The 27,995-nt window shown below is 44.0% G+C and overlaps 1 protein-coding gene across 3 annotated transcripts; it reads right to left on the bottom strand.

Moving 5' to 3' along the window:
* Positions 1–15: 15 nt before the first annotated feature.
* Positions 16–27,988, bottom strand: MELK (maternal embryonic leucine zipper kinase). Of its 3 annotated transcripts, XM_048961388.1 has the most exons (19): positions 25,522–25,686; positions 24,425–24,703; positions 23,110–23,209; positions 22,741–22,826; positions 22,178–22,294; positions 21,462–21,605; positions 20,330–20,398; positions 19,170–19,262; positions 17,967–18,065; positions 16,385–16,453; positions 15,726–15,824; positions 14,743–14,829; positions 13,312–13,440; positions 9,908–10,054; positions 8,979–9,201; positions 7,402–7,495; positions 6,785–6,953; positions 1,506–1,609; positions 17–887 (listed from the first exon to the last, which is right to left on the bottom strand). In XM_048961388.1, exons 3-19 carry the CDS (start codon positions 23,171–23,173, stop codon positions 710–712), a joined length of 1,971 nt encoding a protein of 656 aa, XP_048817345.1. In that variant the 5' UTR covers positions 23,174–23,209; positions 24,425–24,703; positions 25,522–25,686; the 3' UTR covers positions 17–709. The 3 variants fall into 3 exon arrangements, with proteins under 3 accessions (XP_048817336.1, XP_048817356.1, XP_048817345.1); XM_048961379.1 differs by lacking the exons at positions 24,425–24,703; positions 25,522–25,686 and adding an exon at positions 27,818–27,988 and having other exon boundaries at positions 16–887; XM_048961399.1 differs by lacking the exon at positions 25,522–25,686 and having other exon boundaries at positions 16–887; positions 24,425–24,557.
* Between the last annotated feature and the right edge of the window lie 7 nt (positions 27,989–27,995).

The raw sequence follows: 27,995 nt of genomic DNA, 5'->3' as shown, positions 1-27,995 counted from the left end.
TGCCTTAAAGGTGCTGCATGCCTTAAAGGTGCTGCATGCCTTAAAGGTGCTGCATGATTTAAAGGTGCTGCATGACTTAAAGGTGCTGCATTACTCTTAGCATAACGACCAGGGAACACAGCATCAGAAGGAACGCTCACTTTTTAAGCATCACAGAGGCTCAGTAATGAGCTGCAGCAATGTTTTACATAGGATCACAGTTTAAGTCCTGGCTCTCCTGACTTCCCATTTACTGAAGATGGCTCTATTTGGTATGGCACTGAGCACATATTTCAGCTCTGTGATCCACAGCTGTGATTAGCTAATGATCTCAATAAATCCTACTTACACAGAGACAAGAAGAGAATTATGCAAATGCATTTCTGTACCACATCTATTGATAACTGGAATCGTGCATAAATGAGCCTCAGCACATCAACACCAATAACTCCTTTTTTTATAGCAGATACAAAAGATGGGGCAGTGGAGCTGGGGGTAGTTTAAGGAATTTTATTTCAGTCGAGTTACAGTTGCAGAATATATAGCATAAGTTGACAGTTTTTGTAAGAAAAGGAAACGTGCCGTGGGCAGAAAGGGGTGGATAAAAGTGTAAGAGCTGCGATTTCTCAAATACAGCTGTGAAGGAGGCCACAAATCACCTTTCCAGGCTGATTTTTTCCCAAACAATGATTACAGTCTCAGCACAGCATTGTGGCTTTCCGAGCAGCAGTCACACCTGGCAGCTGGATAAAATGTCTTCCACCAGCCTCTTGTAGACCCACGCATCCCCTCTGAGCCTCTGTCTCCTGATTCCAACTGCTTCGTTCTTGCTGAGCTGACACACTTCTAGCTCAAACTTCATGCATTCTTTCCCAAAATCTGGCTTTGTTTGGCATTTCAGGGTGTAGCTGTACAAAGCAAAGGAGAAGCAGAACAATCATTTCATCATGTTTCAAAGCTGGCGTTGGACAATTTCAGATGAATAAAAGCACTTCATTGCAGTACTCCACTGGCATTCACATGACTGGGAAAACAGCCCCTGGTGAAGTCAGCTGAGAGCTGTGACACCCAAATCCAGCAGTGGCACCTTCAGAGGTCCCTTCCAACTCTGAGGATTCTGTATTCTGTGACCTCTTGGCCAAATGTTTGTGTGTTTTAACTGCAAGAATGGGCGTCACAGTTACACACAGCCTCTCTCCCAGTTGTCTGTGTATTATAGCTCACCTTTTGTATTGCAGTTTCACAGGGGCAGACAACACTCACATCAGCCTCTAAGTGCTACATCATCATTACTGCTTCATATTCGTCACAGAGCTCTACGGGAGCTCATTTAACTCACTTAACACTGTTTTGCATCGTGTGGACAATTTTTCATGCACAGACCCATTTACTGTTTCCTATGCTTTTTCTAAAAGTGTTTTACAGAGTGGGACAGAGAAAGTAAATGACAACATTTGCTTTATGAAGGGCTATGGAACTGACTGTTGAGGCACGTACAAGGTGAAGCCGTTCCGTTTTCCACTTACCCCTTCTGAATGTATTCCACCTGCTTCTTTGAGAGGACAGAGATTATTTCATTCAGCAGTTGGTCAGGATTCAGCAGTTGAGTCATGGTAACATTATAGTGTGCCTAAAAGCAGTCAGCTCATTAAAAAAAAATCAGAATCATAGAATATATCTTTTTCCTGAAACTGAAGATATTACGGAAACTTTTGATGCTGGAAGCTGCAGAACATCCCACCATGCAGACAAATGCTTCAGCTCCCCAGTGATCACCATTAAGACTCTGGAATAACAGCAGGAACGCTAACCAAGAAGTTCTGGACAACTAATATCAAAGCACTGCAAGTTCTAAGCCAGCATAAAATCCAAAGCAGCAGTGATGGGGCAGGAAGCACAGAGACATGCAGCCACGAGTGCTCGCTTGGCAGGATGACAGAAGACAGGCATGAAACCTTATTTCCAGTACCCTGTGACAGCAGCACGCAGCTGGGAACTGCCTGTGCTGTGCTGCTTTGCTCAGACTGAGTGCTGCAGATGTCAGGGAACACACAAGGTTCCATGAGGCTTTTCCAGCCCTAAGGTATCAGTGCAAAAAAACCCCAACAAAACAACAAGTAATTTCCAACCTTAAACTTATGGTTGCAGTTTTGTTTGTTTGTATCATGTCTAATACTACATACAACAGATTTGTCCACTAAGTGACTTCTGCAACTTTCAGACACCCACGTGTAGAAGGAGAGAGGGTTCACCAATTGGCATCTCACAAATACTGGAACTGCCATACAGACAGAGCAGAGAAGACAGGAAGGTAAAACAGCTTGAGACATGAACACAGGCTGTGGATGTAAAGGTGGAGAGAGAAAAAAAGAAAAAGAAAGCTCTTCAATTCCCTGTTCAACCCAGAACACACAGAACTACCAAAAGGCAAAGATTACATAAAGTTTCATCTTCCACTGTTGTGATCTAGTGCCCATGGAAGTGCACCAGTGATCCTGCATAGTGCTTTGGACAAGGGAAATTGATACAGAATGAGAAAAGCTTCTACAAGCAAAAAATTTCACTTGCATTTGTTTCTGATCACTCAGCATCCCAAATTATTGGTGCAGTCTGGCTGCTTGTCAAATGAGCTGGGTAGGTTTGTAGTCCCAAATGTCCTGAGCTGGTAACAATGCCATCTTAGATTTAACAAAGCACCAATTGGATAAGCTTCCAGATCAGAATACAGAAGCTAAACTGCATTTAACCAAACTGCAGAACACAAATTAATCCCCTTATTACAGCCTTGCATGCATCAACCATGAGACAGATAACAGGATCTTGCATCAAAGAAAGACAGCAATAATTAGGACTGCACTCCTAGACTTGAGGAGATCCAGCTTTGGCCACTTTGAGGGCCTGATATCCCATGAGCTGGTAGACATTCAAGCACCACTTCCTCCAGGCTCAGACTGGGAATCCTTATGGGTAAGAAATCAGGCACCAGTGGCAAGAAACCTAAAGGATGAGCAAGGAGCTCATGGGAAATCTCAAATAGAAAAAAGAAAGTCCACAGAATGTGAAAAAGGGTCTGTCCCCTTGGTAGAAATACAGGAATGTTGTCAGGGCGTGCAGGGTTACAACAAGGAAGGCTAGGACACTTTTGGAATTAAATCTGGTGAGGGAGGTCAAGGACAGCAAGAAAAGCTTCTCTAAGTAAATCAATAGCAAAAGGAAGGTGAGGGAAAGTGAGGTCCCACTGCATCCTGGCAGCAAAGGACATTGAGAAGGCAGAGTTAGTGAATGCTGCCTTTGCTTTAGTCATTACTTATAAGACCCCCAGAGAATCCCAGACTCTGAAGGTAAGAGAATGAGTCCGGAGAAAGGAGGACTTCCTGATGGTCAAGAAGGATCTGATTAGAAACAGGCTAGGCAAACTCAATGCACACAAATCCATGGCCTTTGATGGGATGCACCCACAAGCAGTGAGGGAGCTGGAAGAAGAGATTGCTGAACGACTCTCTTTCATTTTTAAAAGGTCACAGATAACAGGACAGGGGCCTGAGAACTGGAGGACAGTCAATGTCAGGTCACTCTTCAAAAAGGGCAAGAAGCCAAGAAACCACGGGCTGGGAAGCCTCATCTCTGCCACTGGGAAGATGATGGAGTAGCTTCTTCTAATGTCATCTCCAAGCAAGTGAAAGCAAAGAGGGTTATTAAGAGTAGTGAACGTGGGTTCACCAATGGGAAATCATGTTTGACCAATCCGGTACCACTTTATTTTATACATCCACATTTATTCACCCTATTTATTTTATATATGCACAAGTCTATGGATCCCAATGAGATGCATCTCAGAGTCCTAATGGAATTAGCTGATGCAGCCTCCAAGCCATTCTCTACGATATTTGAAAAGTTGTGGCAATCAGGTAAAGTCCCTGGAGACTGGAAAAAAGGTAACATCATGCCCATATTTAAACAGGATGACTGAAAAGGGAACTACTGACCTGTCAGTCTGTGTGCCAGGAAAGATCATGAAACAGATCCTCCTGAAGCTAGATCCAGACAGGCTGGAGAGTTGGGCAGGGAGGAATTTAATGCGATGTAACATGGGCGAGCGTAGAGTCCTGCATCTGGACAAAAACAGCCCCAGGTACCAGGGTAGGTTGGGACAGAGCTGTTGGAGAGGAGAGCAGGGGAAAGGGACCTGGAGGACAGAGGGATGACCGTGGGCCAGCACTGTGCCCCTGTGGACAAGAAGGCAAAAGGCATCCTGGGGTGTAATAGAAGGGCTGTGGGCAGTAGGGTGAGATTGGTCTCCTCTCCAACTACTCTGCCCCAGTGAGACCACATCTGGAATATGGTGTCCAGTTCTGGGCCCCTCCGTTCAAGAAGGACAGGGAACTGCTTGAGAGAGTCCAGCACAGAGCCACAAAGATGATGAAGAGAGTGGAGCATCTCCCTTACGAGGAGAGATTGAGGGAGCTGGGCCTCTTCAGCTCAGAGGAGACTGAGGGGTGACTTCATTAGTGTTTATAAATATGTAAAGGGTGGGTATGAGGAGGATGGAGCCAGGCTCTGCTCAGAGACACCCAATAACAGCACAAAGGACAGTGGGCGCAGGCTGGAACACAGGAGGTTCCACATAAATACGAGAAAGAAATTCTTTATGGTGAGGGTAACAGAGCACTGGAATGGGCTGCACAGAGAGGTTGTGGGGTCACCTTCTCTGGAGACATTCAAAACCCACCTTAAGTGTTCCTGAGTGACCTAATATAGGAGCTTCTGCTCCAGCAGGGGGGTTGGAATGGATGATCTTTTGAAGTCCCTTCCAATCCCTGACATCCTGTGATTCCATAGTAAAGCACATGGAAGGCAAGGAGATGATACAGGAGAATTAGCATGGCTTCATCAGGGGCAAATCCTGCTCTACCAAATAGTGGCCTTCTATGATGGTGTCACTGCATCAGTGGACAAGGGAAGAGCGACTGATATCGCCTGTCTCAATTTCAATGAGGCCTTTGACGTGGGACCCCACAACATACTTCTCTTTAATTGGAAAGACATGGGTTTGAGGGATGGACTGTCCAGTAGACAAAGAAGGGAACAGACTCTTCAGCAGGGTTTGGGGTGACAGAACGAGGGGAAATGGTTTTAAGCTCAAAGAGGGTAGATTTAGAGTAGAGGTAAGGAAGAACTCTCCTACAGTGAGGGTGGTGAGGCACTGGAACAGGCTGTCTCATAATGTGGTGGATGTCCCATCCCTGAAGACTCTCAAGGAGAGGTTGGATCAGGCAACCTGATCAAGCTGTGCATGTGGCTGTACACTGCAGGGGAGTTGGACTAGATGGCCTTCAGAGGTCCCTTCCAACTCTAAGGATTCTATGACCATGTAATGACCAGCTGGGTAGATGGGGGGAGAGCAGTGGATGTTGTGCACCTTGCTGAATTCAAGGCTTCTGACTCCATAACATCCTCATAGGTAAGCTTAGGAAGATAGATGACTAAACACTGAGGTGGATTGAGAATTGGTGACAAGCAGAGCTCAGAGGGCTGTGATCAGTGGCACAGCCTAGCTGTGCCTCCCTTATGAGGAAAGGCTGACAGACCTGTATCAATGTTTACAAATATCTGAATCATAGGCATCAAGTGGATGGGGTCAGATGATTTTCAGTGGTGATCAGCATCAGGACAAGAGGCAATGAGTACAATCTGCAACACAGGAAGTTCCATACAAGCATGAGAAACAACTTCAAGGGTGTCAGAGCCCTGGAGCAAGCTACCCAAAAAGACTGAAGTCTCCTTCTCTGGAGATAATCAAAACTCCCCCGGATGTTTTCCAGTGCTGTTTAATGTAGAGAACTTGTTTTAGCATAGGCTGCACTGGATGATCTCCTGAGGTCTCCCTTCCAGACTCCTGGATTCTGTGGCTGTCCTGCAGATGTCCCTTGTAGCTACAGCTCCAGGAGACAGCTGGCTGGAGAGATGCACCAGTTTCTTTTTGTGAATGATTAATGTGAAGCCTTGTCTTCACATTAATCACATGCTTTTTGAACGTCATCTACAGATTCAAATATAAATTCCTGCCAGGTGATTTATGTGATTCTGTTCACTGCATGGAGAAGTCTATGGATGTGCATTCTAGAAATCTAAAACTGATGTTATGAATCAACTTTGCTAGGCGTAAGTTCTTAATGTCATGTAAAAGTGTTCTATGCAATGCACTAAGTAATTTTTGCAGGGCAACTTAAAAAAAAAAGTAATAAAAAAAGGGCTTGGGTGCAGAGACACCAAAACTTTGAAAATTAAAAGTCACAATGACAGCATCAGAAATTCTTTCACCAGCTGAATTCATTAAAGCCTTAACTTTAATCTTGGATTCTATCGAATCCCAGACAAGGTCCTGGGACTCCTTTCCAAGTGCATCACTCCTGACCTATGGAAAACAGCTAGCAGGGAATGTTATCAAAACTCCCTCACAGCAGAGGGAAAAGCCAGCAGTATTTCTACAGAAATAACATCATTAAATGTTTTCAGCTCCTTTAAACCCATCCTGCATCCCCTCCAGTGTGGTGAGATGGCATGCACAAAGCAATGCTCAGCCCTCTCCCATGAGGTGCTGGTGACTCACCTGAGCTGGAGCCAGCACTAAATCCCTGGGCAATAACAGGGCCATTGTATTAACAGCAAAACAGAATGAGCAGGTGCAGTTTTCTATAGAGTGCAGGCAACCCAGACCACAGAATTCTTCACAAGACCATTCCTAATAGCTCTTGAAAACGTTTAATGCTATCATTTCCATAAAATATTTCTCTAGCAAACATACCTTAAGTTTTCTTGGCCCATGTCTACTGAATCGCTTCTTTTTGCCTGGTGTAAGCATTGTTATCACTTTATCCAGGCCTCTTTCAAGACTTCCAAATAGTTTGGCCTTCCTCTTCTTTTGGCTGCTCTGCACATTAGCTAGGTTGAGATCTAGATCCACAGAATGACACCTGTCACAAAACCAAATTAATTAGTGGCCTTTCCTCAGCAATCAGACAGCAGTTATTTCAGACACGCTATTAGAATATTACCAGGTCGGACAGAATGAAGGAACAAAAGGAAGTGCTGTGTATTAGGAGAGTTTCTGCTTACATGTCAGTTGAGCTTTAAGCTCAGAGATGCATTTTAAAACTGCAGCACTCAGGGAAAATGGAACAAGATGGGATTTATGTAATGAAAATAGGAATGCATTCCAAAGATGAGTGACTTCTAGTTTTAAATTTTATTTTTTTCCTGCTTTCAGTGTTTCCCAGTGAATACAGAAAGAGGTTTTAGGAAACTTTTAACCAAGATAAAGGAAATACAGCTTGCTGTTGTGAACAATGCTTCCTAGGCTGTTCACTGATTAAGATAGCACTGCTCTAAACAGAAAACATGCACAGGTAACTGGACATTTACCTCTTCTCAGGAAGAACCTCAGCTGCTGTCAGTTCATACGTATTTGTTGGTATTTTGGGCTTCTTAACTGGGGTAACTGTGATGAACTGGATCTCTGAAAGAAAGTATCCAAATCAGAGCATTTATGCTTTTGCACTGGAGGATTTACTTTTCTTCAGTCAGGATTTCTCATGATTAGCAATTATTTTTTAAAGCCAGCCTCCTACGTATCTCTAGACTGCATCTCCAGAGTGATAAAACAGGTTTTAACTGCTCTGCTCTGCCCCGTCTCCAGACAAACAGAGGAATTTCCTACATCAAAAAGTCACATTCCACATCAACTCATTTCCTTAAGGTGAAAGGTGTGAATTACATTACCACAGTTAATGCTACGTGTTAAGTAACAGCCTAAAAACTTCCATTATCCACATGTGGGAAAAGAGTTACGTGGAGCAGTTCTGAATTTGTGGAGCCAACTCAATGCAGAGCTCAGAGATTCGGCTTCAACAGCAGCAGTTGGCCCCAGACAGTGGTGTGCTCAGCATTTCCTAGAGATACTTCCACCATTTTCATAATGTCTCCAAGTACTGCTTTGGCCCATCCCAGTGTAAGAACTTCCAACAGAACGACAACATTTTAATTAACTCTCACAATATCTAACAAAAATGATACCATACTTCTGCGCTTCTCATTTAAGAAATACCTACTTTTAGTTTTTAAACTTACTGTAAGACCAGCATCACAAATTACGTACAATCTTAAGACAAAAATGAAACCTGTGTGAACAACCAGCCTTCACAATGCGCTGTGTTGAACACTTAACAAAGGACAGCAATATGTTCAATAACCCTTACTCACATATTAGCCTGCAAAGATCTAGCATCTCTGAACAGTATTTTCTAGCACTTGGAACAGAAGAATCTTCAATGATAAGAAATGTTTAGTATTTTAAAGGGCAGAGTGAACACATGCAGTATGAACACTAAGACAGGCTGGAGACAAACATTTTTGTAGCTCAGAGGAGCTGATGTAGCATGGACACATTTCCGTGGTCCTTCACATAAATGCAGGTGTTACACTGCTAGCCTAAGTATTTTCAATGCCATGCTGAACAGATATGTGGAAGTATATGGTATGCTATCATGAGGAACCCAGTAGGTAACATTTAATTTAGAAGCAAGATGCAATAAAAGCACACGTAAGTAAAAGCACACCCTTTTCTTTCACTCAAAATAGCCCAGAAAAAATGAACAGTGAAGAAATTTTCTACTGGATCTCCACGGACAGTGGAACCACGTGCCAGTTTTGGGAGCACAGCACTTGTCTCGTGATGGATGACTGAGGGGAACGAGTGCATCCAAAGGCACGCTCCTTGTGAAGCTGTGAGTTGTTCTCTGATGAACAGACGAGCGACCTGCCCTGACGGATGGTTGGACCACCTGCAGAGCACTGTCAGATGTACAGGCTGGTGAGCGTAGGAGCTGTGACCAAAAAACCCTCAAACCTAAATCTTCCAGAAACAGAAGCTTAGCATCTACAAGTATTGTGTTCACATTTAAATTACAAAAACGTCTGGGTTTTCATTTGATACGACTTGCCTTTGGAAGTAGGTGCCTGAAAGGGCATGCCTTGTGCTTGCTTGTCTGCCTCACTCTTTGCAAAGGAGGCCTTTGGAGCAGGAAGTGCAAAGGGCAGCTCATTTCTTAATGCTGACTCTGCATCAACATTCTCTTTGTTTGCATGCTTTGGTGCCACTTTTCTTGTCACTGGGGTTGATGGTGTGAATTCCATATCACCCAGCTGAGTGTCATGCCTTGAACGCTGCCAGAGATGTAACAAAAGGCATTTCAACCACATCCAGAGAAGTCACTGTCAAGGAAATTCTAACATCTAAGCAGGTCAGACATGCTTATAAAAATATCATACACTACTTGTCTATTGAGCAAAACAGTTAAAAACTCTCCAGTACCTCTGATTCTCTCCTAGAATGAGTTTGCTTCTTATAGATTGTTAAGTGCCATTTTTTTATTTGTTCATCTAAATTCTACATTTAGGATTAGTCCTCACCAGCTTATCTAAACATAGCTATGAATTATTACTTGGTTTTGCTGCAAAATTTGAATTGCTTCACTGTGGATTTTCTTGTCCAATACAGAGAGATTGAATTTTTCTCAGTGCCTTTAAAGCTCTGTCCACCTCTTGCCTAACTCCAAAATCTTACTAACTGTGCCTTATCACTTCCCATTTTGTTTTAAAATCCTCACTGACTCCTTTACTCTTTCCCTTATTTGCTATTTCTGTGCAAACCAAACACTGAAGTTAAGGTTCTCATCAAATGAACCATGGTCTACAGGTAGAAGCACCAAAATTTATGCTCAACATACTTCTTTGCTCAATCTGTATCTCTCTTTGGTCAAGGTCTGCTAGATACTTAAATATGTAATAAGCATTCTATACAATGAGAAGTAGATTTCTGGATTAAGAATTGTGTTTTTCTGTTGGAAACTAGCACTGGATCTTCAGACACCTGCTTTGTTCTGTGAGTATTCAGAATAAACTCTTCCAGGGGAGATTCTTCAGACAACGAAGCTGCATCAGAGAATTCCATGGATCCAAACACATCTGGCACATGGCTGCAACCTGGCACATCTTCAGATGTCACAGCCTTTTCAGACTGAAAAGAAACGTTCAGTGGAGATTATTTTGCAGGATTAAAAGGAAGATTTCATCAGAAAAAAATAATACCAGTAAAATCTAAATATGATTGCTTTGCAAGTTCCTAACTATGGCTAACAGCTCATGGAAGTCCACATGCCAACAGCCCCAACTTTTGTATCATGTTCTTAATATTGTAATAGTGGATTTGACATTCGTATCAAGAGCAGAAGGGAAATTATTGTTAAAGCTCCAGTCATCTTTTACAACCTGTGTCAACAAGAGCAGCATCTCAGAGCCTTCCATTGGGAGACTTGGACCACAAGCTCTTTTCAACAAAAGTCAAACAACAGCATGGAAAGAATTGAAGAAAAGAATGCAGTGAGGTCTGAAAGTGGCTCACATGAAGGTAAACAAGTCATATCCAAAACCTATGATTGTGCAATCTGCAGCACTGCTTGAAGCAGTGTTTGGAGGCCTGTGAGCAAGCCCAGGTAAAAGTTCCTTACTGAATCATGGAATCCAGCTCCTCAGTCAAGATTGCTAACCTTCACGTCTCACACCACGTGCGACTGTGGTATCAAAGTTTCCTTTGTTTTAAGAGCTCGTTATGGTTTCAGGAACATCTTTTCCATGGACTTATTTCATACCACTTCACCACTATTGCATACAGCTACCTTATCATTCCTGAGACGGAAAGGAAGCATTTTTGGAAGCTATGTTCTGTTGACACAGAACAGAGACACAGTGCCTTCAGACCTGTGTTCACAGATATCACAATGATCCCGTGTCTCATTACTAGTGAGAGCAGAAACAGCAGATCTAGGGAAGTTCTGGGAAGCTCTGTGATGACTTACGTAGGGTATTTTGGCAGGTTGAGGTATTCACATGCATTATCTACAGGCAGGCAGGTAAAGTTTGTTCTGACTACTGTAGAAGGACTAATAGGCTGCTGCTTTATGTGGGCATGATTTTCACAACCGTATGTGAGGCATAATGCATATTTTAAATAGCAGTATTAGTCAGACCTAATTTACCTGGCACCCATTCCACAAGCAGAGATAGAGTAACGTCACTGTTGCTGAACCCAGAAAAACCAATGATCTGGGTGTGAAAGACTAACCCACTGTGACCACAGAAATCACACTGTACCTCTTCAGCAACTCTTATGATACTTGATCTGTTATGCAGAACTAGGAATCTTAGATCTCATCAGTGTGACACAGCAGCTGTGTGAATGAACTGAAATGATTTACATGCAAGTGAATCAGATGCATAATAATGTATTTATTTGGAGAGCTTGTCTTTACACAAAATAGCACATTCAGCTAGCTAGCTACCAATTTTACACAGAAATCCAGAGTTCAAGTAATGGTTTATATTATGGCTGCAATTCTACTGAAAGCTTTCATCAAACACCTCCCCTGTGTGGAAGGGCTGAGAGAGCTAGAGCTCTTCAGCCTGGAGAAGAGAAGGCTCCAAGGAGACCTTGCAGTGGCCTGCCAGTATCTGAAGGGGGCCTACAGGAAAGCTGGGGAGGGACTTTTTATAAGGGCAGGTAGCAACAGAATGAGGAGAAATGGCTTTAAACTGGAACAGGGTAGGTTTAGACCACATATTAGGAAGAAATTCTTTACTGTGGGGCAGTGAGACACTGGAACAGGTTGCCCAGTGAGGTTGTGAATGCCTCCTGCCTGCAAGCATTCAGAGCCAGCCTGGATAGGACTTCTGTGCAACCTGGTCTAGAGGGAGGTATCCCTGCCTATAGCTTGGGTTTGGAAGTAGCTAACCTTAAAGGTCACTTCCAGTCCATACCATTCTATGATTCTATTCTATGATTGTATATTCATAAGGCTATTCTTGTTCTCTAATTTGTTGTGCTACTTGAATAGAATAATCTTGCACAGAATTTGCTTAGAAGATGCAATTAAATTTGCTGAAGCCCGAGGACACTGGACTTTCACCCAGCTGCAAGTAAGGAAGGCCACAGAGCTTACTCTAACTGCAAGATAAGGAAGCAAGAAAGATGAAATTGAGACTCTGCAAGCATTGGCAGATCTTATAGTCCTGAGGATTGGAGAAAACAGCCCACCAAGAAACAATGAAAGGAACCAATCCAGAGCAGAAAGATCTCCAACCTCCATAGAACTATTGGTCTACGTGACTGACTGAGAGGTTGGGAACATGCAGCAAAAGGCCATTTCTTTGTGCAAGGTCCTTCTTCAAGGGCAATCACCTCGAGTTTCTTGTGTAACTTCAACTCTGTGTGGCTTTTATTTGCTTTGGTGGGGAACCAACCACCATCCTAAGAAGCCTGTATCAGCAGCTGCAGCACTAACAGTAAAGAAGTGTTTCCTATTGTCTGGTCTGAACCTCCCCTCGTGCAGCTCAGTGCCATTCCTGCTCTTCCTGTCATTGGTTCCCAGGTAAACACAGCACCTTCCTCTGCACTTTGCTCTTCAGGGAGTTGCAGAGAGCAAAGAAGTCATCTCCTGGCCTTCTCTTCTCTGGACCAGGCAAAGCAAGTGCCCTCAGCCTCTCCCCAGAGCACACACCTTCCAGTCCTGTTAGCAGCTTCGTTCCCCTCCTCCTGGCTGCCAGGGCACACCACTGGCTGGTGTTAAACTTGCTGTCACCACCACCTCTAGACCCTGTCCTGAAGTACTGCTCTCCAGACACTTGTCTCCTATTCTGTATCTTTGTCCTTATTCCATTGCTGGTACAGTGTCTGGCATTTTCCTCTGCTGAACTCCATGCCACTCCTGACTGCCTAATGCTCTGATCTATCTAAATTCTTCTCCAGGGAGCCTCCAGCACTTCCCAGTGAAATATCATCAGAAACCTGCAGAGGATGCACGCCTTGCCTGCATCCAAGTCACTGATTAAAACGTTGAACAGGATTGGCCCAGAAATGGAGTGTTGGGAACACCACTAATGAGAGTCCACAGTAGATGTAGCCCCATTCACTGTGACTCTTTGAGCTCTGCCACTGAGCCACTCAGTATAGCCTGTACCTGCCCATCTCACACTTGGATGACTTGTCTGGAAGGATGCCACAGGGGACAGGATCAAAAGCCTCCCTGAACTCTAGAAAGATCACATCCTCTGCCTTCCTACACAAAGTGGGCGCCCTTGTCACAGAACAAGATTTGACGACCAAGACTGGCTGCACACATCTCTCTTACAGATGTTTGGGCCACCAGGCTGTTTACCCAGGCAGAGCTTCAGCACACAGCAGCATTTTTACCAAATGTTGTGCTGAACTCTAACACTTACCCCCAGGCTTGCTGGCTGTGTTGTACTGGCATGTGCTGCTTGTGATGGAATCCTTAAGTGGATGCGCTTGCCACGAGCCTTCCTGGACTGAAGCAAGAGATAGGTTGCTGACATCTGGTCATAGTTCCACTAGAAAACAAGAGTATTTAGATCTCTTCAGAGAAGTTGTCAGTACAAAGAAAGCTTAGCGTTCTGAACGTTTCTGCACATCTGGAATATTTTCCCCTTGACGTGCAACCTTCATGTCTGATCACACTGGGGTAGTTTCAGACCTTAGCTGCTCACACAACAAGTTTAAGATAAAGAAGCAGACTACTCTTGTTTTTGCTTGAGAGCAGTACAATTGCTGAAAGTGAAAAGTAAAGCTGGTGCCAGAATCTCTCCACTGAAGTGAATGGCAAAGCTCCTAATAATGCATTTTGCACAGTATTTCAGCTGGACTCCCATTTTTGGGGGTCATGTTTCAGCCCAGCTCCAAGGAGCATCAACATTCAGCTTGATTTTCAGCAGCTTTTTGACTGCTATGAGAACCATGGGTAAATTGCTTGACAGACTCACAGTGTAGTACAATTGGCTTGAATTACTTATAAGGCATTAGCAGTCCTTTGATAAGAAACTGAAAACATCACAGACTAACATGGAAGAACTCCTTCCCCTTGGAAGTAGATTGTTCTCATTATTTCCTGTACCTGAAGAAAAGTAGCAGTGACTCCACAAATGATCTCTCCCAGGTAAAACTTACATTTTACATTTATTCCTACTAAAGTTATATGGAAATCCTAACAATCCTTCCAAATTCTACCACTTTCTATTTAATAGAAAGACAATTCAACTTCAAGGAACAATTTTCAGATTCAGATAAAAGCCAGAGTACATGCTGTGTTTTAGATTTCCTCTACAGCTTGGAATATCATTATTTACATTTATACAGCATCTCTAGAAGCACTCAGTTTAGCTTTTCTCATTTATTTTCATAAGTTGCTGAAATGGATTCATTTCTTTTATAGTTTGTGAGCTGTAATTCCCAAAACTTGTTTGGTTGTCTGAGTGAGGAGTTGATATTTTCCACTTATTAATGAAACATTTCAGAGCAGTGAGTTCAGCCAGCACATGACAACTGTTATTTATCCATAAGTTTCTGTTTTGAGTCTATCTGGACTTCCAGAGATTCCTAAGAATTTTAGCATGGTAGAAAATAACAGAAAGCCTTAGAAAACACAATTAAAGGAGAAAAAGAATAAATGTGAACTTCAGAAATGTAGTTATTAGCTACAGATAGACTGTGGAGTTCAGCAGGGGTACCTCAGCTCTGAAAGGTATGAAATATTTCATGTTTGAGAATAAGTGAGCATTAGAGTCTGTTAATACAGAAAGGTTATTTACTGTAGTAGTGAGCTTAAATACAATAAATTACTGACATACATTCATTACCTCTGATATTAATGTTGATATACTCTCTCTGCTCTGGTTGTGAAACACAGAAAGCTCTGTTACACAGTCTTCATCAAGGTGCCCCAGCTGCAAGAACAAGACCTGTACTGAAGAAACAGCTTCCAAGTCATCTCACAGAGCCAATATCACCACGACAGTCTTCTGATATGCAGCAATCAAGTCAACATTTAGCCACAATTCCAGATTTTCTATTTTAAATAGTTAGTATCAGGGCTAAATACTGCAAGGAGTAAACAGAGTCACCACACTTCAGCAACTGGTCCCTCAGTGGCAGCAGGTTCTGCATTCAAGTACAAAAGCCTGCCAGCAGATGAGATTTTCACTAGAGCACAAGTTAAACCTCTGTCCCCTCTTAATTATTCAGTTTCACGGCATGCACAGCACACAGTGGTGTACGACCAGCATAGCTGTTCTTCAGAGAAGCAGTGGCACCCAGAGGCCAGCAGCAGCCATTGGCTGCAAATACACAGCAACTTCTCAGTATCTGCAGCAAGAATCTCCCTTGCGCACCCAATTCCCACCCCCACCAACCTCTCACACAGGTCAGACAATTGAGAGATAAGGAGCACAAGCACAGCTCCAGAGAATCATAGAACAGCTTGAGTTGGAAGGGACCTTAAAGACCATCAGGCTCCAAGTTGCAAAGTTGCAACTCACCAGATCAAACTGTCCGGGGCCTCATCCAACCCAGCCTTGAGTACCACCAGGATGAGATCCCTACCTCCTGTTTGATCCACTGCACCTCTCAGCACGGGGCTGCCTGCAAACTTTCTGGAGGTGCTCTCTAGTTCCATTCTCTCTGTCACTGACAAAGGTGTTGAAGGTGCCAAAATGGACCCTGAGAGTCACCACTTGTCAGCAGCCTCTGAAGAAATGTGTTATCACTTCCATTCTGTGAGGATGCCACTGGTCCAGAAAAGATTCCAGAAAATACTTAGGCTTCTTCAGGTAAATGTACTTACTGGGTATTTACTTTGCCACTGAACAGCATCAGAATAACCTTGCATGAGCCAAGGGTGATTTAACAGGTGTTTAACTGTAATCCGCTTCTTTGGGTCTACCTAGTGGGCAGCAACATTCAAGCTGTTACTTATATCACCAAGAACTGGAGACAGTTATTCTTTTCCTAAGAACTTCAAGGTGCCCAGAAGCACAAATAGAGACCAGCAGTATTTATTCACTTCACCAGAAGGAAGGTCAAACACCTGAACTGTGAAAAGCAGTTGCAGAACCTATGGTTACAGTAAATGTTCCACAAGCATTTTGTGTTTGAGACTGCATAGATACAGCCCCAAGGCACACTCAGTACGTTCAGCTTCCTTTATGAAACAGCTTTTGTGTACAGATCACTTTTAATTACACAGCACAATTAAGAACATTCAAATGCAAGCTGCTTGAAGACTGATTAATTATTAAAACTAATTATTTCTATAACCAGTAACTAGTACTACGTTATTGAGAATTTTCAGCACAAGGCAATGCTAACCTTTTCTTCAAGGAAATCAGGCGTGGAACAGTTTAACTTGTTTAAACACTGAATATTTTCTAAGCACTCCATCAATGTTTTGACCTCATGCAACAGCATTTTGTACATCAATCTGAATAGAAGCAGCTCTTTTACCTGTAGCAGTTGGTTAAGTAGCAGCGTGCTGCTAGGGGAAAGCCATTTTGGAACAGTGTATTTTCCTCTCTGCAATAAAAAAGTTAATGAAAACAAAATAACTGTAATAAAAGAGGATCTAGAATGAACCTTGAACAACTAGCTCAAAAGGACTGTTATATTGTTTGGATGATACTGACATCTCCTTTCTTTCAAAGCGTAGGAACAGACATGCAAACTCTGCTTTAAGAATAGCTTGAATAAATTAATGCTAAAAATTAACACGTGCTTGGCTGAGGGCAATGCTGGAAGGGGAATTGCTCACAAGAGCTACAAAATGGTAAGATCACACCAGAAATACTTTGTGCTAACAACAGTTATGGCACATAGTCCATTTCCTGAAGTATTCCCAAAATGAAGTGATGTGGAGCATTACAGGGAAAAGAACACTGAACACAGATGCTGTGATCCTGATTGGATTCAAGCAGTAGACTTAAACCAGTTCTGAGTTTTAGATTCCAGGATATATCAGGATCTGTAACGTGTGACAGTCAATTACACAACAATGCCTCGGTGTCTGCATTTCAAGCACTTTTCAGATCACAGCCACATACAATTAAAACAAATTCAGTGCAGAAATAGCAAGCCAGTATCTTAATACTTGTGAGATTATCCATTTTTTACTGCATTCTGACTCAGTTCTGAAACTTGCTCATCCCAGTTCACTTAAGCAAGTTCCACCAGCTCAAGCAAAGCAGCTCTCAGCTCTGTGCATCAGACAGACAGAACTAAATGGTGCAGAAACAATCTTGGACAGCTTTAAGAGCTCCATTCTGCTTACAAACTCTCAGTCCAAAACTATCCACAATTTTAAGGAAACGAACAGCAGAAGCAGTTGGATCATTTGCCATTTGCCACATTCTGCATCTTGGAGTAATGATAAGCACAAAGGGTTTCCTGCAGTCCTGCAGAAATGGACAAAGTCCTGCTTACAAATGGACAAAGTCTCAATGCACACATAGTTCACACCAGACTAAGAAGCCGTGTCACTGATTAACACGCTCAGGTTGTTGTGCACTCTGACAGGAAACAGAACCAACTGCTGAAATTTGAAGGCAACCAATGGGGTCCTACATTTCCTCCTGATTCTGGAAGAGGAAATTCTGATAGCAGATGCAGAACTTTGCTCTTCCAAGACATGAGAAAAGCTGGCATTTAATAACATAAAGAAATATAAATAAATAAAATTCATTTCAGGTAAATCAGACAATGCATTTGTATTTTTACTACAGGTAGTATAGGGAGCAGCCAGTTGAAGAACCAGACACAAAAATCTAGTCCATTGGCAAGAAAATACTTCTCCTTAAACTCTGTATGCTATCGTATTATAGAATCAGGCTACAGTGCTGTGCTAGCCAACCAAGTGCAGAACCAAATCCACAAAATAGTGGTGGAAAAAGCAGCAAAAAGAGGGGCAATGTTCAGCAGACAGTCCTTTCCACCCACAGCACAGCTCAGCGTGCTCTGCCATCAGAAAAGCAAGGCCTCTTGTCATGCTCAGCTATTTCCCTTCTCAGTGTATTCTAGCACCATTGATACCTACTGTTATCCTCCTGTAGAGTGCCATCACATTGTCATCATCAAAAGGAAGAAACCCACACAGCAGAGCATACAGCAGTACACCCATGCTCCAAATATCTGCCTAAAAAACAAAAGGGCAAGTTTACAAACCTGGAGCACCTAAAATGGCTTACTGACAGACTGTATTGTCTGCCCTTGCCAAAGGCCACACACAGCCCAAGAAAAGCTGGCTCTTTTCCTCAAGAAAAAAAAAATTATGGTCTCAGAGAAAGCATAGGACCTTATTCAATTGTTCTTCCATTCAACTTAAAGCACTACTAAAACTACTAATATCTTCTTAACTCATCACCCTGCTGCAGTGCCTTCTATCCACAAGGATTTCACTGGCAAAAACGAAATCAAACCCATCAGAAGGGATTTGGCACAGTTACTGGCTACAGCGAGAGCTGCCAGCACAATCACCTGTGAGGCTCTGCTGCTGTTCTCTTTATGTATAGGTACAACAAGGTTCGTACACCTCACAATTCTCACTTTGACTGTAAAGAAGAAGGAGGCTTGAAAAACAGTCTGTGGAAAACAAAGCAAGAATTAGAAGCCAACAGCAGTGGTGCAATGATACCTGAAAGAATTGCTCCATCTTTAACAGCAGAGCAATTCAAGAAGTATGAGGGAAGTATGCCCTAGACCAGTTTGGACAGATGAACAACTGCAAGTAGTGGGTTCCAAAATCCCAGATATGAAATCAAAGCTGGAAAAACTCCTCACGTTTTCATCTCTCAATTTTTAGTACATTGTGCATTACAATGGAAGCAAGTCTTCACACACAACTTGGAAGCTAAAGACAAGTCTGACAAAACATGTAAGATCCTGAGACCGCACAAAAGTTTGACCAATGATGGATAATTAACAGAGCAAATTGCTCTTTCAATGGCTTAGTAATAGAAGGAGATCTCTGAAGTTGCTGTTTTGTAGAGCCCCAAAGTAGGGAACAATTGGTGGAGACAGATGAGGATCAGGCAGAGACAAACCAGCCAGCTGTGTGAACTGCGGCCCACTGCACTTTTCAGTCTGTGGCCACTGACAGCTTCTGAGAGCTGCTGAGCAACGCAACCCAGAATTCAGGAGGGGAACCAAGTGAGCGTATCTGAGCTGCACTGCCTTTAAACGCTCTCTGGGGAGGGAAAGAGGGGAGAGGTGCAAAACAAACCAACTCTGGTCTGCATACCTCTGAGCCAATATAGGCTTTGCCCTGGATCAGCTCTGGTGCTGCATATGCTGGGCTTCCACAGCACGTGTTCAGGCGGTAATCAAGGCCTCCCTGGAATAGCACAGAAAACAGAAGAGTTTAATTTAACAGAGTTTATGCTTTCTAGTAGTGACACTTGAGAAGCCTCACAGGCTTCTTCTCCTGAGCATATTTTCATTCATTATAATTTTGCTTTCAATAGGCGACCTCACTGAGCAAATATTGTCTAAGACAATATATGAGTATTGTATAAATGTACAGATCCCAAGCTGCTCACTTATCTGATGTATCCTTGGCATGATGCATTATTTCCCTTAGCTGATCATCTACTAAGGTGAACTGTCTGTGCAAACACAAAACTGAGAAAGAAGCCATGCAAGAGCTGTTGTGTTTGAGGTCGCAGGTCATTCAGAACAATCCAAAATCCTTTAATAAGTTAATAACTTTACAAACTTCACAAAGAACAACTGATAGAATACTTCCTTATTCAGAGTATCCTACTAGTTTACTTGGGTTTTGTTCTAAACAGGTCAGAGCAAGATGACATTATACCACTGGGACAACAGCCTGTTGGCCTTGATTACCTGCGAGAGGCTCTAAATTTGGCCAGGAAAAGCGATTTGAGGGTAAGTAATTCTGTTTGAATCAGGAAGGCAGTCTTCCCATTGAATTCTTTCTTACCAGCACTCATCTGGCATGTTAAGTAAAGGCTCCTAGAAAGCAGTTTTAAGATCAAGAAACAATTCAGTTCAAGCATATGCAACCACAGGATCTGTCTGTCACCTGCAAAACTCATTTGGTTCTATCCACAATCTCAACCTACATGCAGTTCCTCAGAAGAGATAATGGCATGCCAGCCCAGTGCTCCTACGACAGGCCCTTGCATAAGACAGGTGACACACCTACAAGATCATCCACAACTTAGACTATGAAAATAGGAAGTCTGGGTAGAGAAAAGAATCTGTGCTTCTGAGCAATCTGTTCACCACTCTCACACAGCTAAGGCCCTTCCAAGCAAGATGCAACTGCATGTCAACCACAGAAGCAGCTTGAATTTAAGGTGCTTGGGCAAGTCCCTGTTGCACACTGTGGTCAAACATGCATTACTTGGGGGCACGTTATATTTAAGTTACTCTTACCTTTGGCTTTGCACAGAGCCCAAAGTCTATCAGCTTCAAATTATGTTTCTCATCAATTAGCAGATTTTCCTGGTGAATGAAAAAGCAGTCAGGAATGATTTTCACCTGAGTGTCCAAAGAAACATATTTTCTCTTCTGCTATTTCTTGTTGTGGTCGCTGATTAGCAGTCCACTAAAAGCCCTCTCTCTCTTAGAGATTTTCACTGACTGCTAACAAATACCCATCTTCCAATACCCAGGTGGGAAATACTAGTTTGTCTCTATTAGCAAGGGCCTGGGGGCTAGGAGGACAAGTGGTGATAGACCACAAGATGAATGCAAGCCAGCAGTGCATTCTGACAGAAAAAAAAAGCACAACAATATAATTGGCTGCATTCAAAAGCAGCACAACCAGACCAGGACAAATCACCCCTGCTTCACACTCATTGAATCACATCTACAATACTGTATCTAGTTTTTGGCCAGGAAGGATAACAGCCTGAAGCAAATTCTGTGATTGGCCTCCAGTCAGTGCAGGGAGCTGAAGCTCCCACTCAGTGAAGAGAAACTGGAGAGAAAGATGTTTGTTCAGAGTGCAGAGGAACCTCATGGCAGCTTCTAAACGCCCACAAGGGAGGTGTTGAAAATGGAAAAAGCTCTGAGAAACTTGGTCTCAGGATTCTCGGAGCAGCAGGTTCAGTAACAGAATCACAGAATGGCCAGGGTTGGAAGGGACCTCAAGGATCAAGAAGCTCCAACCCCTCTGCCACATGCAGGGCCAGCAACCTCCCCATTTAATGCTAGACCATTAGATCATGTAAATCTCTTCCACTACTAGGAGGCTAACTGGACATTGATTGGTAGGTGGTGAGCAATTGCTTTTGCATTCATCATAACTGTTATCCTTTTCCTTTCCTCTATCTCAGTAAATAATTTTATCTCAACCCATGAGTTCTGCTTTGTGTTGTTTTTTCCCCCTTCAATTCTCCCTTGCAATCCACTGGAAAGGAGCGGAGTGAGTGAAGCACTGTGTGATACTTAACCCCCTGCCAGGCTAAACCACAACAAAGGGATACATCACTCTCCCTCCCAATGGAAAAATAAAAACACATTCATTATTCTTTATGAAAGACTGAATGCAGTTCAGACTTACTGGTTTGAGGTCTCTGTGGGCGTAACCCTGACTGTGAACATAAGCAATTGCTGAAACAATCTGTCGGAAAAAGACTCGAGCTTCCTCTTCTGAAAGGCGGTCCTTAGAAACAATGTAATCAAAAAGCTCCCCTCCGGGACAATACTGTGATACAATACAACCAGAAAGGTAAAGTTATCTGAAAACGTATTTAGAATGGATCAGAGAAAGGTAAGTAACAATGAGAGCACAGAAAGCACCGTGCAGCACGTGCAGGACGCTCTTCCATGCCCTGTGCTCAATCAGAGCAGAACACGAGCGGCCCAGTTATGCCATGGGCCGCCACTGTGGCAGCCCACACAAAGGAATCTGACCCTTGCCTCCAATCTGGTAACTGAGGCACTGCACTCAGGGTCGTGGGTGGCACAAATCACTCAGGAGATGGCAACAGCTTGGGGGCTCTGGTGTCCTGCAGACCTTGCAGATGCTACTTTAAAAAACCGAAATGTAAGTTAGGAATTAAAACCAGTTCCCTTACTGTGAATGCTGATTAGGGGCTTTTACAAAGAGACAGAATATAGAACATTTTCTACTTAATTCTAAAACCAATGAATCTTGAACCCATTCACCATTGAGATATTTAAGAATCATTTCATTTCAGCTTTGTTTTTTTATTATTGTCTATGGCTAAAGATAAAAACAGTAGCCTTAAGCATGGCAGAAACACCATTTCTTACCTCTAAGACCATGAATATTTTCTTTGATGTCTCTATGACATGATACAATCGGCAAACATGTTGATGACTCAAGTTCTTCATGGCATCAATTTCTGTTTTAACACGAGGCAAGTCATCCTAAAGAGACCATAAAAGCAAGCTATGAAATCACTAATTTGGCATACCAGGTACCACATCTGACTGTTGTGGAACATAAGAAGTCAAAGCCTGTATGTGACAGTACACAGTTCAGCATCAACTCAGCCATGGCTCAGTACTCCCATAGGAATTCTGGAACACATCTGCAAAAACTGAAATGTAAAAATCTAGTGTTTTCATTAGCATTTTGTTAAAGTTGCTGTAAAATGGAGGAAGTTCAACACTATTACAGCCAGAGAGCATTGCCCTCTGAACAACGAGGCACAAGATTTGTGATGTTCTGTTGAACTTTTTCCAATCCTACAGCATCCTTCAAAAGGCAGTGGCACTAGTAGGCTGCATTTCTTTATACACCTCCCTGTGTTCTTGAGAACTCCACAACTCCAACAGAAGGTGTTATTGTACTTAAATATCTTTTGGCTTACCCCTAACGCAACTTTGTCCATGATCTTTATTGCAACTTTTTCACCAGTAAGAAGATGCCGTCCGAGTTTTACCTTTGCAAAACCACCTAAAATTCAAAACACAGATGCTTAAAGTTGAGTGTGAATTCTTCTCTAATATAAAGTTACAGGGAAAGCAGAGTCCCTAGCATACATTGTGTGTAATGTTTTAATTAGAGGACGAGGTGATCAGCATAATCAATTTCCAACTGGTTTCAAAATTCAATTTCAAGTTTATACACGTGAAACCTGACATAGGGATCTTATAAGAGCAGTTAATCTATTCTAAGATAAAGAGAGTGGTGAGTCAGAGTGTTAGGGACGCTGTTTTTGTACAAAGATCACGCTTACCCGTTCCAATTGTTTCATGTAATTCATAGTACTTGAGAATTTCCTGGTAGTCGCTGACAGACATCCTGGATTCTGCAAGACCTTGAGATCCTCCAAGCACCTGCAGTGAGGAAGAGCCAGCAGCATTCTCATCCTACTTAGGACACACTCTTAGAAGCAGAAGGGACACTTCTGGCAGCTCCAGCACTGCCCATCTCCTCACCAAGGCTCGTCCCCTCTCACCTAGCAATAACAAATCACACTGCATGGCTCTGACTTCCCTTATGCTAACAGTACACAGCACCCCTCAGGGCTTTGTGCTGCAAAGCAGCAGCAGGGTTGGACTACAGCTTTCAGAATCGTAGAATCACAGTGTTGGAAATGACCTGCAAGATCATCCAGTCCAACCGTCCTCCCACTGCCATTGCTACCACAAGCACTAAACCAGATCTCGCAGCTCCTCATCCAGACACCTATTGAACACAGCGAGGGATGGCGACTCCACCACCTCCCTGGGCAGCCATTGCAATGCCTGACCACTCCCTGAGAGAAAATGTTCTTGCTTATGTCTAACCTTAACTTCCTCTGGTACAACTTGCGGCCATTTCCTTGAGTCCTGTTTGTTGCCTGGGAGAAGAGGCCATACTCCTCACATCACAACCTCCCTTCAGGAAATTGTAGAGTGCAGTGAGGTCTCCCCTGAGCCTCCTCTTCTCCAGACTGAACAATCCCAGCTCCCTCAGCCGCTCCTCATCAGATTTGTGCTCCAGACCTCTCACCAGTTTCGCTGCCCTTTTCTGGACACTCTCCAGGGTCTCAATGTCTTTCTTGCAGTGAGGGGCCTAAAACCAAACACAGTACTCGAGGTGCAGCCTCACCAGAACTGAGTACAGGGGGATGATCACCTCCCTGCTCCTGCTGGCCACCTTATTTCTAATGCAGGCCAGGAGGCCGTTGGCCCTCTTGGCCACCTGGGCACGCTGCTGGCTCGTGTTCAACCAAGCACGCGCAGGTCCCTTTCCTCTTAACAGTCAGCCAGCCACTCAGCCCCAAGCCTTTAACGCTGCATGGGGTTATTGTGGCCAAAGGGCAGGACCCGGCACTCGGCCTTGCTGAACCTCATTAGGAAGCAACGGGAGCCTTTCCCCATAGAGCCAAGCGGCCCAGCAGCGCTCTGTCCGTTAGCAGAGCCGCCTCAGCTCCGATCCCACCCCGCGCGCCGCTCCGAGGAAGGGCCGCTCCGCCGATGAGCCCCGCCGCCTCAGCGCAGACACACGGAGCGCTGCTCCCAGCCCCCCAGCCCCCTTTCCAGGACGACCCGGCCTCTGCCACATACCGGAACCGCGCTCGGACGGCTGCCAGGACAGCAGCGCCGGGTCGAAAGCGAGCGGGGCAGCCAGCAGCTGCACAGAACGCAGCCCGGCCGGCAGCTGCGTTTGAACTTCGCTGTCGGAACGCTCACTTCCGGCCGGGAGAGAGGATGGACCAATCACCGCAGCGCCGTAACCGGAACTGCTGGTGTCGCGCAGTGCATGACGGGAGGAAGGTAGAAACGCAATGGGGTGCGGTGCCACAGCGGCGCCATGTTGGGTAGGTCTCCGGCTCCACTGCAGCGCTGAAGGGAGATGGATGCGGTGGTGAAACTGAATTTATGCAGCCCAAGGAGGCCTGGATTGCCGCATAACGCACGTTAATGATGAATCTCAGAGCCGTTTTATCACTGCCCCCCAAATGCACTTCAAGTGCTTTAGGAGCATCAGTGGAATTTTGAATAAACTCAGCATATTTTAGCAAAGCTGCAACAACTGCATGACAGAACTATGGGAAAAAAATATTCTGTAACGACTGTTGGATAGTGTTATTTAATGATCATCTGGTAATTAAATTAATCAAACCAAGGGAATCACCTCCCAGCCAATCAGCTCCCAGCCAAGCAGGTGCAACCTGCTGGTTGCACGAGCTGCTCCTACACTCCAGGGCCCACGGAGTCTTGCCAAGGGGTCTCCAAGGACTCCCCTGTTGACCTCTGGCTTCCAGTGCCCCTAATGTGCCACAGAGGTTTCTCAGGGCCCCACAGTTTGCTCTGCAGATATCCAGACATGCCCAATCATGCGTGCTGCAGGGGGACCAAGAGACATCTCAGAGCACCCTAGTGCCTTCTCACAGCTCCTCGGTGTGCTCGAGGGCTCTTCAGCTGTTTCCAAATATTTCCAAATATGCCCTACTGGACTCCAAGGACATCCCCATGTCTTCCTGTACACTCCAACATACGCTCAGAGTCCCCCCATTGTGGTGTCTGAGGCACAGACTCAGATGCAAAAAATCCAAATCATTTATTGCAGGTTCTGACATCCCTCATAGAGACTCCCAAATTAGTCTTGTAACTTTCTCACCTTCCTTTACATATCAACAAAACATTTCATACAGACACACCTTAACCATGCATGCAGGTGCTTATCCAGGCAGTTCTTCCTCCAATCAGGGTCATTATCATGCAGCCATCACACAGCTTAGGTGACTTGTGGTTTTTGGTTTTCTCTTCTGGAGCCTTCCTTGGTTCTCATCTTTGCTTTCTCATGCCATTTATCTTGCTCCACAGCTTCTGCTTAGAATGCTGTATGGGAACTGCTGAGTCACGGCCTGAACCTCTGATTGATCACCTGAGGTGAGCCATGAGTCAGCCAGAGGAGCACAGGTGAAGGCAATTCACCCCTCCTGGACCTATTTAAGAGCTGGCTACCAGAGGGGAAGGATCTCTTCTGGAGATCCCCTCTTTTGGTATCTTCTGGTGAGCTCAACCCAAGGGTAAGCTCTTCCACTTATTCTCTTTTTGTGATCGTTGTCTGCTTTGCCTTACTCTCTTGATTATATTGTGATTATAACATCTTGATATCTATTGATTATACACAATTATACTGTGATTATAACATCTTGGTTATACACATTCCATGAGCTGCTGCACCACTACTGGTCCAGAGTAGAACCTATGCAGCTTCAGAGCACCAAGCTGCCATCCTCGCACTGCTCTTGTTGGAGGCAGTGCTCCAAGTGCTCCTGCTGTTGCCTGATGTTGCCCAGGGAGGACCTGGCCACTGCACTCTGCTCCACCCCCTGTGCCACACACACGCGTGCAGCCCACCACCCTTCCACCTGCTGTGCAGACACACCATCCCATTTTCCACACTTCAGCCACATTGCCTTCCCTCCTCCTCCCCCCAACCAGTTCCCATTCCTGTTTCCCCTTTCTGTGCCCCTCCCTTTGTTGCTTTTGCCCCAAAAGCCTGCCACCCCCTCCAGCACTCCAGTTTGCACAAGGCTTTGCAAGTGGCCATTTTACACTGAAAAAAATACCACCTTTCCTCCCCTAAAATATGCCATTTTACACCCCAGAAATATCACTTTTCCACCCCAAATTTATGCCATTATCCACCCCCAAAATACTGCCTTTCCTCCCTAGAAAGTCACCATTTTCCACTGTCACGGAGTTGACTAGATCAATCTATGTCTGTGACAGGGGTGACAGGCCTCTGCCCTTCCCCCCCACCCCAGTCCCACAAAAAATGGGAAGGAAGGAAGGGAGGAAAAGAGCAGCGGCAGCAATCTGTGGAGGAAAACTTATTTTACTATAATATCGGAATACAAGATAACAAAGTGTAATACAATTTAATTGAAATTGAGATTAATAAATCAGACAAGAGGAGAGAGAGAGTTCCTGGAACCGATTCAAACCTGAAAAGCTTGGAATGGCCAGGAAAGCACCCTCCAGCACCCACTGCAAGGCAGCAAGAGAGCACCCCCCCCCCCCCCACCCGGAAGGGCCAGATCCCGTGACTTCTGTAATGTACAGGGATAAGTACCTGGAATTGGGGCAGTGACACTTTAATGCGCCGTATGCTACATGATGTTTTGATGTGGAATACTGAAACCCAGAAACAAACGAAAAAAAAAACAACCATAGAACCATGACGTCCACCCCAGAAATACCACCTTGACACCCCTAAAATACAGCATTCTCCAACCCAGAAATATAACTTTTTCCACTCAAATAATACCGCCTTTCCTTCCCCAAAATTTGCCATTTTCCACCCCAAAAATACTGCTTTTCCTCCTGTAAAATACAGCACTTTGCACCCCCAAAGAATCACTGTTCTTTTCAAAAAATACTGCTTTTCCTTACTTAAAACATGCCATTTTCCACCCAAAAATACCACATTTCCTCCCCCCAAATATGCCATTTTCTGCCCCAAAATAACATTTTCCACTCAAAAAATGCCACCATTTTCTAACTCAAAAATATCACCTTTTTCCACCCCAAAAATACTATTTTTCCTTCCCTAAAATTCACCTTTTTCCTCCAAAAATTAGCCGTTCTCCTCAACAAACATACGGCCTTTCCTCCCCTAAAACATCCCCTTTTCCACCCAAAATTACTTCATTTCCCCTGCTAAAATATGCCATTTCCATACCTAAAAATATCACCTTTCTTCCCCTAATGTACACCATTTTCCACCTCAAAAACACCACCTTCTCTCTCTCAAAACAGGCCATTTTCCACCCCCAAAAATACTGCCTTTCCTACCTGAAAATACACCTTTTTGCCACCAGAAAATACCACCTTTCCTTCTCAATAATACGACATTTCCTGCACGTAGGAGGAAAGCAGATGCTTTCCTCCACAGCAAATCAAGAGAGAGCGAGTCAGTGAGAGATAGAGCAGCTGTTGTCCTACCTGGAGCTCCATCTTTCTTCCTTTGTGCACCAAGTTCTCTGGAAACACTGTTCCTCTCCTCTTCTTCATAAACCCAAAGTGCCCAAAAATGGCTGTCTACAGAACCAGAACAGGAACTCTTGATCCCCTGTTATTTTACATGATGTTCTGATGTGGACCACCAACAACAAAAGTCACA

The sequence above is a fragment of the Lagopus muta genome, chromosome 1, assembly GCF_023343835.1.
Source record: "Lagopus muta isolate bLagMut1 chromosome 1, bLagMut1 primary, whole genome shotgun sequence".
Classification (NCBI taxonomy): domain Eukaryota; kingdom Metazoa; phylum Chordata; class Aves; order Galliformes; family Phasianidae; genus Lagopus; species Lagopus muta.
Note: the sequence above shows the minus strand (reverse complement) of the source record. Positions and strands in the feature narration are given on the sequence as shown.